General features: G+C 48.9%; 1 protein-coding gene across 1 annotated transcript in view; it reads left to right on the top strand.

The window, feature by feature from the left end:
- The window catches only part of LOC107121345 (CUGBP Elav-like family member 4), a 126,586-nt gene that overhangs the window by 16,232 nt on the left and 97,130 nt on the right, over positions 1 to 13,224 (top strand). Inside the window, exon 3 of the mRNA XM_015424258.1 lies at positions 5,259 to 5,338. Coding sequence (XP_015279744.1) covers positions 5,259 to 5,338 — 80 coding nt within the window. The remainder of the gene's footprint in view (positions 1 to 5,258; positions 5,339 to 13,224) is intronic.

The raw sequence follows: 13,224 nt of genomic DNA, 5'->3' as shown, positions 1-13,224 counted from the left end.
CATTGGCATCTCTTATGTTCTTAAGGTGGGCTACAAAGGAAGTAAAATATATCTATCAAAGATAAAGTTACCTTGTATACTTATAATTGGACTCCTGGTATTAGTGATGGGCCATAGGTATAGCCAGATCACCTCCACAACTTATTCTGAATTAAAAAGTGAAATGAAATTGTAAAAAAAATGTAAAAAAAAATGTTGTCACTCAGTCAGACCTACAAAATTGCTGTTACCAGGTTTGTTAGCCAATGTAATTATTTTCATTTCAATTTGGGTGAGATTAATTATACAATTTGACTGACAATTTTTTTTTTTTACAATTTCATTTCACTTTTTAATTCAGAATAAGTTGTGGGGGTGATATGGCTATACCTATGGCCCATCACTAATACCAGGAGTCCAATTATAAGTATACAAGGTAACTTTATCTTTGATAGAATCATTTTTTATTCAATAATAATTTCTTTTATACATTTGGACAGAATAATGAAGTTTCTTCTCTTTTCTTCCCCCTCCCCCTCTATTTTTCTTTGAATAATTTCAGGAAACAACATCCGGTTTAATTATATGTGTACTAAAACTCTGTAACAGGTCTTTGAATGCGTATCTAGAATATATAGATAATAGTGACCACTGAGGAAGGCCCTTAGGGGCCGAAATGCGTTTGGTCTTCAGTTGTAAAGTATTTACCCATCATATGTATGTATAGTGGATAAGCTTTTATAGTCTGATCTTAGACAAAGTAATTTTTAATCAGGACATTTTTTTAACATGTGTACACCAGTGTTCCCTCTAAGCGAGTTAGTGTGAGCCAGCTCACGGGTTTTTAGCCTCCGGCTCACACATTTTTGCCCTAGCTCAGGAAGGAGGGCTCCAGAGCAGACTAATTTATGCAGTAGCCAAATCACTCGCTCACAACTTTAATGCCAGTGGCTCACAAAGTAGAATTGTTGCTCACAAGACTCCACAGCTTACAAGGAACATTGGTGTACACCTTAATCAATATTTGTACTTTTATATATATGGTTTAGCTTAGCCCTTTTTGGTTCGTGATCCGTTGTCACTCCAGGCCCCGCCTTGAGGCTGGCAGCCCTAAATGTGGGAGACGGCTCCCGGGACGGAGCTCCAAAATCAACGGCGATGGGCTCCATCCTAAACGGAGAGTCTTCCCTTCAGTTTGGACGGGAAAGCCATCCTTCACCTGGCATTAAATATTGATCTGCTTGTATTCTATCATCACCTGCAAGCCGCCGCCGATGATACCGAGCCCTGCAGAGGCAGTTCATATGTCACCTGCTATTTTGACAGGCGGCAACGTGAACAGACATCATTTCTGTAACACAGCAGAGAGAAATCTTCATCACTGTAATGGATGAGAGGAGAAAGTTGCATTAAAGGGGGTGGGGGAGGTGACCTGAGCTTTAGCCGCTCAGGAGGAGGTGAAATGAAATGCAGCAGAAAAATTGGAGACAGGTTGTTTAGGAACAGTGTCATCCAACGGAGAGCGGCTCTCTGTGCTTCAGAACCGCTGGTCCTTCACTCCCAAACTCCCACCACTGCTCTTATGAACAATGGGAGCAAACGGAGTGAGGGGAACTGTGTCACAACACAGCATCATGTTCAGCGGGGAAAACCAGAAGTGTCATGCAACACTCTAGGAATCCTCCTCTCCGATCGCTGTGGTGAAAACCAGTTTGGTGTAGTGGTTAAGTGTGCTGACTCTAATCTGGGAGAACCGGGTTTGATTCCCCGCTCCTCCACTTGCACCTGCTGATGTGACCTTGGGTCAGTCACAAGCTCTGGCACAGCTGTCCTTGAAAAAGAGCAGTTTCTGTCAAGAGTTCTCTCAGCCCCACCCACCTCACAGGGTTGTCTGTTGTGGGGAGGGGAAGGGAAAGGAGTTTGTAAGCCGCTCTGAGACTCCCTTGGGTAGTGAAGGGCGGGGCATAAATCCAATCTCTTCCTCTTCTTCTTCTTCTTAGAGATCAGAGTGATCTATGATGAAAACCATAGAGATCAGAGGGATTCCTAGAGCATTGCAGGTGGCTACATGGGTGGCAACCCGAGTGAGCGCCTTTTGAGTCATGACACCAAAATTATGGAATTCCTCCCCCTGAGGGATATTGCTCTGTCCTCTTCTATCATTGTCTACTGACAGTGTGTGAAGACTCCAGTCTCTCTTCCAACTGTCATAAGAACATCAGAGAAGCCAATGTTGGATCAGGCCAATGGCCCATCCAGTCCAACACTCTTGTCACACAGTGGCCAGAAATACCAGGTGCCATCAGGAGGTCCACCAGTGGGGCCAGGACACTAGAAGCCCTCCCACTGTTGCTGCCCCCCAAGCACCAAGAATTCAGTGCCTCACTTGCCCCAGATCGAGCGTTCCTCTCTATACCTTGTGGCTAATAGCCAGTGGTGGACCTCTGCTCCATATGTTTATCTAATTCCCTCTTGAAGTTGTCCATGCTTGTAGCGGCCGCCACCACCTCCTGTGGCAGTGAACTTCATGTATTAATCACTCTTTGGGTGAAGAAGGACTACCTTTTGTCCGTCCTAACCCAACTGCTCAGCAATTTCATGGAGTGCCCACAAGTTCTTGTCTTGTGAGAAAGGGGGGAAAGTACTGCTTTCTCTACCTGCTCTATCCCATGCATAATCTTATAAACCTCTTATCATGTCACCCCTCAGTCATTGTTTCTCCTGGGATACAGGCAGAGTAAGGCAGCAGAGCTAAACTACCGTAAAGTGTCCAGTCTAGGGGTCAAATACCAGTTTTGAAACAGTCAGCATTCATGGGTTGTTCAGGAACGCAGAGTCAAGCCAGTCCAAGGTCTTTGATCAGCAAGGTCAGGCAGGTACAAAAAGCAGAATCAAGAGTCGGCAACTTTATCTCCTCCCCTCTCAGAATGCAACACATCCCCAGCACTTTGAATTAGCACCAGAGCTTTAAGAGCTCTTCAGCTGTCACCTGGAGATTGGCGACAATGGTATTCCTCCTCCTCAGACCCCCACCCTCAGCAGGCTTCATCTATAAAATATCCTGGAAGTTTCCAACCTGGAGTTGGCAACCCTATGTCCTTTCCAGGCAACCATCAGCCTGCCTTTATCAGCCTGTCTGTCTTCAGGTCTACACACACACACACCCCCGCGCAGCCTCTGCCTAGGGAAAGGGCAGTCTTTCCCTGCAGTGGGAACCAAAGCAGCTGACATAGGGCTGCCAAGCCGCGGCGGGGGATCCGCACGTCTTCACAGGATCTCTGCCGCAGGGGACAGCGCCAGAATGTGACGCTACACGTCGCTCTGGCAACAGGGCTGTTTGGAGTCCTGTTGCCAGAGCGACGCGTAGCGTCATATCCTGGCGACGGCGGTGCAACGCGTATTGCTGTCCCCCGTGGCAGGGATCCTGTGAAGACATGCGGATCCCCCACCGCGGCTTGGCAGTCCTAAGCTGACATCATTCTCCTCTCCCCCATATGATCTGCACAACAACCCTGTGAGGTATGTTAAGATAGAAAGTCTGTGAATGGTCCATAATCCCCCAGGCAGCTTTTATAACATGAACCTGGGACCTGCACACCATCCACTGAAGTGCTCTCAGGTACATATCTGTGGCAGTAATGGGGTGACTGCTGGCACCGTTTCCTATCATTTTTTGCCTCGTGGTATTCTGCTTGTGGTGTGATCTGTCTTTTTTATGGTGTGGCATGGTTGTGTTATGGGGTTTGTTTCTTTTGAAGGGGAAGTGATGTGTTGTGAGTGAGGATATATTTTACCTCAGAATACACCAGGACGCATATACAACTGAGAGTTGCAACTGTCTCGTGGGGGGGGGAATTTGAGGTGCGGAATGGAGTGAAGTCCAATCAGCTTCCATATGCAAATGACCTTGAAACGCTGGCCCAATCAGAGATGAGTGGCCTAGGCTGCAGTGGGTGGGAGAAAACTCAGGCAACACAGCCAGTAGATAGAGACACCTTGTGATTGACACATCATGGAGCCAACTGATTTTGGAGTGAATGGAATCTTGCAAGATGAAAACGATTTTATTATATAGGAGAGAATCCTTAACTAGCCTGATTTACAGCCATTTGCTCTGAGGTGCTCCTGCACTTACTCAGAACTGCTATCATGAAGTAGCTGTCACCGAGCCAAGAGGCAAGCAGTCTGTGTGTCCTTAAATCTTGCTGGAGCTTTTTCCCTGAGCCAAGAGGTGAGCACTCTGTCTGTGTGTCCTTAAGTCTTGCCAGAGCTTTTCCCTTCCCTGTTCAATTAATGGGGGGGGGCGCCTGGTGGGCTACTGTTCTTCAGCTGTGCTTTGTCGGCTACTTCAGAGCTAGGCATGGGTGGGTCAAGGTCAGCAGCCGGCAATGAATCTTGAGGCTTCTGTATCTCTAATTCACTACCTTCAGCTGGTTCAGAGCTGGCTGCATGTGACTCCTCTTCTGAAGAGTCTTCAGCCACACTGGACTCAGGCCGGTCAAGCTGGCCCACAACACCATTGTCTGTTATAAAGACCATAACAACCAGGGAGGTTCCTACAGTGTTGTGTGATATCACTTTGGGGGGGGGGGTTTCTCTGGCTGGAGATGATGTTGCGGTATTGCATGACACCGTTCCCTCCTGTCTCCACCCCCCCCACCAAGCCTCCCGCCAGTTTTCAAGGGCCAGCGATCCTAGGTATGCCAGTTCCAAAGTATATAAGGCTTTAAAGATCAACGCTAGCACCTTGAAGTGGGCCAAGAAATAGATTGTGAACATATGGAGATGGAGCAAGACGGAAGCGATGTGGTCCTTATGGCCTTCTCCAGGGAGGTTTGCCAACCTCCAGGTGGGACCTGGAGATCTCTGGGAATGACCATTGATCTCCAGGCTGCAGAGATCATTTCCCCTGGAGAAAATGGCTGGTTTGAAGAGTGGGCTCTGTGGTGCTCCCCAAATCCCACCCTCCCGAGGCGCCACCCCTGAAATCCCCAGGTATTTCCCAATCAAGAGCCGCCAACCCCCACTCCAGTGAACATCCACTGCAACCCTGATGGGAATTACATCTTTTTAAAGTGAAAGTTCTGATTCGTAGAAATCTGACCGGACTGGAGGTTGTCTAAAAAGACAGCAAGCCGCAGAAGTAAGTTTGGGAAGCGGTTTGGTAAAGCGGACCCCAAACGCACCAGAGTATGAATCCTCCTACACCCCCACCACCCTGCTCCACTTGAAGCCTGTTCTTATTGTGTGCTCTGTCTCTCTCTCTCTCTCCCCTGCAGGTTGTGCGTTTGTGAAATATTCCTCGCATGCGGAAGCCCAGGCGGCCATCAATGCCTTGCACGGAAGCCAGACAATGCCGGTGAGTCCTAACTTTTCTGCCCGTTGATCCCCCCGATGCTTTCAGAGTGCGAGTCCGTCTAGCCTGGCATTTTCTCCTCCAACTCGAAAGCCCGGTGGAGTCTCTGCACAGCGGAATTCTACCTTCTGGCTGCTCGGGGAATGAGAGCCCGCGGAGGTTTGTTACTCAGACAAGAAGCAGAAGTTCTTTATCGTCAGAGAGCGCCGTACAAAGAGGAAGGGCAGGCTCAGGGCTTCTAGCGCTCTGTCTAAACTGGATGGAGCTAGTTTGCTACATTCAGATAAGACGCTGGTCTCGATAAATGTTCAGGCTCAAATACGCTGCTATGCTTCTAAATGGATCCCGGGCGTGTTTTCAAGCACTTCATGAACACAGAGAGCTTTTGTACTACTCTAATCTGTAAAAGGTAAAAGTAAAGGTCTCCCTTGCTCGAAAGCCAGTTGAGTCCAACTCTAGGGTTGCGGTGCTCATCTCCGTTTCCAAGCCGAAGAGCCAGCGCTGTCCAAAGACGTTTCCGTGGTCATGTGGCCGGCATGACTAAACACCAAGGCGCACGGAACGCTGTTACCTTCCCACCGAAGCGGTACCTGTTTATCTACTTGCAATTTCTTGCTTTTGAACTGCTACCATGTTTTCCCAAAAATAAGACACTGTCTTGTATTTATTTTTTCTCAAGAAGACACACTAGGGCTTATACCGCAAATGCATAGAAATCCTGCTAGGGCTTATTTTGGGGGTAGGTCTTATTTTCAGGGAAACAGGGTAGGTTGGCAGGAGCTGGAACTGGAGACGGGAGCTCACTCCGTCATGCGGCACACTCGGGTCTCAAACTGCTGAACTACCGACCTTCCACAGCCTGCAGTTCAGCGTCTTAACCACTTGAGCCACCGCAGCTCCTAATATCTCCTGAGGAAGATCCGATTTTGAAACGTTGTTATATAATCCGGAGACGACGTTGATTATGTACCCATGAACGAGGATTTTCTTATGATTTATTAATGATGTTGCAATGCTTTAGATTATAATACATAGGAAGCTTTTTCTTTACAAGTCTTGGTGACTACGCTCTGGCATTATACCTCATTGAAGTTCCTCCGCTTCCCAAACCCCACCCTCTTTAGGCTCCGCCCCCAAAATCTCCAGGTACTTCCCAACCCAGGTCTGGCGTCCCTATTATGTTTAATATTGTATTTTATTGCAACTATGTACCAGTTTTATGAACGGAATGTTTTGCAAATAATGTTCTCCACTCTGAACATGGTTTCCGAGGAGAGCGGGTTATAAATTCAATAAATAATAAAGTAATGATAAGTAGAACATTTCAAAGCGGGCAGAAAAACTCAGCGCTGCTGCCCTAGCAAGCACCTAATCCTCTTTTCCCCAAAAAAATTATGAAAGTACAACCAGACATGGCCAGAATCAGTATATGGCACAAACATCATGTCTAGTTCACAAATTAAAAACAAATGAAGGAAGAGAAGAAGAGACGAAGAGATTGGATTTATACCCCGCCTTTCACTACCCAAAGGAGTCTCAGAACAGCTTACAAACTCCTTCCCCTCCCCACAACAGACACCCTGTGAGGTAGGTGGGGCTGAGAGAGCTCTACTGCCCTTGAGAGAACAGCTCTGAGAGAACTTGTAACCGACCCAAGGTCACACCAGCAGCTGCATGTGGAGGAGTCGGAAATCAAACCCGGTTCTCCCAGATTAGAGTCCGCGCTCCTAACCACTACACCAAACTGGCTTAGAAGAAGGAGAGATTGGATTTATACCCCGCCTTTCACTACCCAAAGGAGTCTCAGAACAGCTTACAAACTCCTTCCCCTCCCCACAACAGACACCCTGTGAGGTAGGTGGGGCTGAGAGAGCTCTCGCAGAAACTGCTCTTTTACAAGAACAGCTGTGCCAGAACTATGGCTTGTCGAAGGTCAGCCAGCAGGTGCAAGTGGAGGAGTTCATCTGCCCTGACCTGGATAGACCACGTGAGCCCGATCTCATCAGTTCTCAGAAGCTAAGCATTTAGTATTTGGATAGGAGACCACCAAGGAAGTCCAGGGTTGCTACGCAGAGGCAGGCAATGCAAACCAACTGTGAACATCTCTTGCCTTGAAAACCTTACAGACAAGCTATGAGTTGGCTGTGACTTGACGACAACAACAAAAGTGTTGCCACTATAACAAGCCTGCAGTCTTGGGTAAAGCACTGCTGCTTTATTGTGGCTGGCTGGCAGATCATCTGCTTTGCATGTAGAAGGTCCCAGGTTTGGTCCTTGACATCCCTAATTAAAGGTTCCCAAAGAAAAGGAACCGAGGAAGGCTTTCCTCTGCACAAGAGCCTGGAGAGCTGCTACCGGCCAGAACAGTCACTGCTCAGATCAATCGACCGACAGTCTGACTCACCAGGAAGCAGCTTCGGGAGGTTCAATTGAATGTCTACTTGAGAAAGAGTGCTTCGTTCTGAATTTCCTGCCTTGTTGGTTGGAATAGATGACCCTTGAGGTCCCTTGCAGATCTGTGTTCCTATGTTTTAATCCCTGCTTGAAATTATGGAGAAGATAACTTTTTATATGGTTCTCCTGTGGTTCCCCAGTGGAACGGGCTTCTTTGGGTGGTGGTGGGCTCTCCATCTTTGGAGGTTTCCAAACAGAGGCCAGATGGCCACCGGACAGCAATGCGGATTCTGTCAATTTAGGCAGATCACGAGAGGGAGGGCAGGAAGGGTTGCCTCAGTGCTTAGTTCTCGTGGCCCTTTCTTACACACCCAGGGAAATGCTGATTGCCACTTTGGGGTCAGGATGGGAGCCATTTTTCTCCAGGCCAGTTTGGCCGGGGATCCTGGAGGTTTCTTGTCATCTTCTGAGCGTGGAACAGCAATCATTGATTGGGGGGGGGGAGGTCTTTGTGAATTTCCTGCCTTGTGCAGGGGGTTGGACTAGATGACCCTGGAGGTCCCTTCCGACTCTATGATTCTGGAAAGAGTTTCTGGCGGTCAGTGGCAATCCCTGGTGATGGACACTGCCATTCTTACTCAATGCCTTGATGTCACAGCAAGCAGGGCCTGGGGTAATGATTTTAATGGATGCACTGGCTCATACGCAGTCCTCTGAATACTTGGTTCCCATTCAAAAAGTTTAAAACCAGCACCTTGAATCAAATTCAGAAGAGAACTGCCAACCAATGTAATCAAGGCAGTCCAGGTTGATAGAAGGAGGAGGAGGCGGAGATTGGATTTATACCCTGCCCTTCACTTGGAGTCTCAGAGCGGCTTACAGTCTCTTTTTCCTTTCTCTCCCCACCATAGACACCCCATGAGGAGGGAGGTGGGGCTGAGAGCGCTCTGAGAGAACTGCGCTTTTCAGAACAGCTCTGAGAGAACTGTGACTGACCCAAGGTCATGCAAGCAGCTGCAAGTGGAGGAGTGGGGAATCAAACACGGTTCTCCCAGGTTAGAGTCCTAACCACTACACCAAACATCACTCCCTTTCGTGACAGGAGGCACATAGTTGCATTCTAAACCATTTGGAACATCTCAATTATCTTCAAGGGCAGCCCCATGTAGAGCTCGTTGCAGTAGTCAAGTTTAGAAGTTACATTGGGCATGAAGCAGCAGGACAAGATTCAAAGCATCCAGCAGGGTGAGAGTCAACATATGTAAGAACAGTAGGACTTATGGTACTAGTACATGTACAAGGTACAAGGTAAAAGAAAAAGGGGACGACAAAGGGAATATGAAGTTGAGCAAACTCCGGAGGATGACAGAGGACAGGAGGGCCTGGCATGATGTGGTCCATGGGGTCACGAAGCGTCGGACTCGACTGTCCGACTGAACAACAACAACAAACAAACAAACAATACATACTACACCTTCAGAGGGTGTGCAAACATTTATCACTGCATATGCTCGCCCTGTCTGCAGTGTTCAACAATGCAGCCCTTTGATTGATAGATGTGATGTCCTTGCAAAAAAAGATACTATTTGGGCAAAAACACTTGCCAACTCCGTGCTTTGAATAGAAAAAAACAAGACCACACAAGATTGTCTCTTAAAATCAGGAGGCGAAAGCATCATCTTTCTTGAGAGAGGGATAAGAAGTCAGGGTTCTCTAGGTTAGAAAAAAGAAGATGATTAAAGGGAGACAAGGTGGAGGTGTTGAATATTATGGATGATGTGACAGGAGTGATGAGAGAAAAATGATTCACTCTCACGGACCCTAGAGAGTCCTCCAGTGTAACTGATTGGCAGAAAGTCCCAGGCAGACAAAGGAAGTGCTTGTTCACAAAACGTATAATTAACTTACGGGATTCTGTCCGTGCAATATGTGTGGCATGTGACCCTGGACAGCCAGTTCACGGTTTTGAACGGAGGGCTTGTATTGGGGCCGGGTGAGCTCTTTTCGGATATTCAGTCTGAATTTGTTGAATTCGCACGCGGAGTCAGGAAGTGGGATCCAGCGGGCAGACCTTACTTCTGATCTGTGAACATTCATCAGACTGTCACAATTAAGGATGCTTGGATTTGAACGTTTTTCCTTCTTTTTTTAAAGCTTCTAATTATGGTTAAGAACATAAGAATGTAAAAGAAGACATGTTAGATCAGGCCAGTGGCCAGCACAATCCAACACTCTGTGTCACACACTGGCCAAAACCCAAGTGCCATCAGGAGGTCCACCAACTTCAGAAGCCCTTCCACTGTTGCCCCCCAAGCACCAAGAATACACAGCATCACTGCTCCAGACATAAGAACATGAGAGAAGCCGTGTTGGATCAGGCCAATGGTCCATCCAGTCCAACACTCTGTGTCACACGGTGGTCAAAGCCCAGGTTCTATCGGGAGGTCCACCAGTGGGACCAGAACTCCAAAAGCCATCCCACTGTTGTCCCCCAAGCACCAAGAGTACAGCGCATCACTGCCCCAGATGTAAGAACATGAGAGAAGCCATGTTGGATCAGGCCAATGGTCCATCCTGGTCACCAACTTCAGAAGCCCTCCCACTGTTGCCCCCCAAGCACCAAGAATACACAGCATCACTGCTCCAGACATAAGAACATGAGAGAAGCCGTGTTGGATCAGGCCAATGGTCCATCCAGTCCAACACTCTGTGTCACACGGTGGTCAAAGCCCAGGTTCTATCCGGAGGTCCACCAGTGGGACCAGAACTCCAAAAGCCATCCCACTGTTGTCCCCCAATCACCAAGAGTACAGAGCATCACTGCCCCAGATGTAAGAACACAAGAGAAGCCATGTTGGATCAGGCCAATGGCCCATCCAGTCCAACACTCTTAGTCACACAGCGGCCCAAAATACCAGGTGCCATCAGGAGGTCCACCAGTGAGGCCAGAACTTCAGAAACCCTCCCACTGTTGCCCTCCAAGCACCCAGAATACAGAGCATCACTGCCCCAGATGTAAGAACACGAGAGAAGCCATGTTGGATCAGGCCAGTGGCCCATCCAGTTCAACACTCTGTGTCACACAGTGGCCAAAAATACCAGGTGCCCTCAGGAGGTCCACCAGTGAGGCCAGAACTTCAGAAACCCTCCCACTGTTGCCCTTCAAGCACCCAGAATAGAGAGCACCACTGCCCCAGATGTAAGAACACAAAAGAAGCCATGTTGCATCAGGCCAGTGGCCCATCCAGTCCAAAACTCTGTGTCACACAGTGGCCAAAGCCCAGGCGCCATCAGGAAGTCCACCAGCAGGGTTATTTCTTTGGTTATTACTTTGACAACTGTTTTACATCTGCCGATGCCAGCCTCCCTCCCAACCCATCCTTGCTGTCCCCTGCTGAGGGTCCTGGGAGCAGGGGTCATTTTGTAGAAAAAGAGGTGCAGGAGCTCATTAGCATAACTCATTTGCATATGCCACACCCCCTGACATCACCGGAAGTGTGTCAGAAGGCAACACCCACCACTCAGGCTCCACCAGACTGTTTGGGATTGCTAGCTATGGGGGAGGGGGGCTCTGCAGCTTACCTGGCTGCTTCTTGCTCTGACTGAGGGCTGCTGGGAGCGGGGGGTGGGGCTTGCTGCATGTGCCCGCCCCCTGAGCTCTTTACTGCCGGAGCTCCGCTCCTGTGCGCTCCCGCAGGAAATGACCCCTGCCTGGGTGGGTGTGGTCTCCCAGCCCGATGCCTCGGTGTTTGCTTCCTGCCATCCTCAGGCTCCTTGGCATCCTCGTTGGTGTGCCTTTTTCGCCACTGCTCCTCGGCACGATCAGGCGGCTCGGGTGGTCCCCCTGCTCTTCGCTCCTGCCAAGCTCCCAGCCTCGCCCAGGCTCTCCGCCGCCATTTTCCTCACTCCGGAGCCGCCTTCCTTGCTCCCAGCCTCGCTCCTCACTCCTGGGCTCGGTGAGTGGTCTTCAGGCCCGGCCCTCTGCCTGGGCCTCTTCTTGGCTGGTTGCTCCGCGGGGGCTGGAGGGCGATGGGTCTCCTGCAGCCCCACCACCCTAAAAATTAGGGTTGCCAGCTCCAGGTTGGGAAATACCTGAAGTTTTTTGGGGGGGTGGAACCTGAGGAGGGCGGAGTTTAGGGAAGGGAAGGGCTTCAGTGTGGTTGGCGCAGTGGTTAAGTGGGCGGGCTCTAATCTGGGAGAACCGGGTTTGAGTCCCCACTCCTCCACTTGCACCTGCTGGTGTGACCTTGGGTCAGTCACAAGCTCTGGCACAGCAGCTGCTGGATGACCTGGGGCAAGCCATAGTTCTGACAGAGCTGTTCTTGAAAAAGAGCAGTTTCTGTCAGAGCTCTCTCAGGGTTAGGGTGTCTGTTGTGGGGAGGGGAAGGGAAAGGAGTTTGTAAGCCGCTCTGAGACTCAGAAGTCAGGGTATAAATCCTATCTTCTCCTCCTCCTCCTCCTCTTTCTCCTCCTCCTCCTTTGCTGTGGTGGTTAAGTGTGCAGACTCTAATCTGGGAGAACCGGGTTTAATTCCCAACTCCTCCACTTGCACCTGCTGGATTACCTTGGGCAAGCCGTAGTTCTGATAAGAGCTGTCCTTGAAAGAGCAGTTTCTGTCAGAGCTCTCTCAGCCCCACCCACCTCACAGGGTGTCTTTTGTGGGGAGGGGGCGGGAAAGGACTTGTAAGCCACTGAGACTCCGAGTGAAGGGTGGGGAATGAATCCAACCTCTTCTCCTTCTCTTCTATAATGCCTTAGAACCCACCTTTCAATGTGGCCATTTTGTCCAGGTGAAGCGACATCAGTTGTAATAGCAGAAGATCTCTAGCTATAACCTGGAGGTTGAGAAAAACTGTAACTCGCCGAAGAAAAACCACGGTTCTATCAATTTTGACACATTTTGTGATGCTTTTTATATTGCAAATAGCTATCATAAGTAACATTCATTGTATAAAATATATTTCATAAGTATGAGTAAATGTTTATAGGTCTGTGTTCAAAGACCATAGAGAACAGTACTACTACCAGGGCTATTTTTGGGCAGGCACGCACAGGAACGGAGTTCCGGCTGACTCCTGAGTTGGCCACGCCCAGCAGGAGTTCATTAGCATAACAGGCCACACCCAACAGCAGAAACTCATTAGAATTGGCTACATTAGGGGTGTGTGGCCTAACATGCAAAGGATTTCCTGCTACAAAAAGAGCCCTGAAACACACCCCTAATGTAGCCAATCCTCCAAGAGCTTACAGAGGCCCCTGTAAGAAGAGCTCTGTAAGCTCTTGGAGGATTGGCTACATTAGGGTGTGTGTCGCTTAATATGCAAATGAGTACCTGCTACAAAAAGAGCCCTGCAAGAATTGGCTACATTAGGGGTGTGTGGCCTAACATGCAAAGGAGTTCCTGCTACAAAAAAAGCCCTGGCTTTTGACAACAAACAAGGTAAACAGAATAAGAAGCAAAAGGTGGGTGTGGCTGGATGACCACACTTCTGGTA

Source organism: Gekko japonicus, unplaced genomic scaffold, assembly GCF_001447785.1.
Source record: "Gekko japonicus isolate JY-2015 unplaced genomic scaffold, Gekko_japonicus_V1.1 scaffold2062, whole genome shotgun sequence".
NCBI classification, from domain to species: Eukaryota; Metazoa; Chordata; class Lepidosauria; order Squamata; family Gekkonidae; genus Gekko; species Gekko japonicus.
Note: the sequence above shows the minus strand (reverse complement) of the source record. Positions and strands in the feature narration are given on the sequence as shown.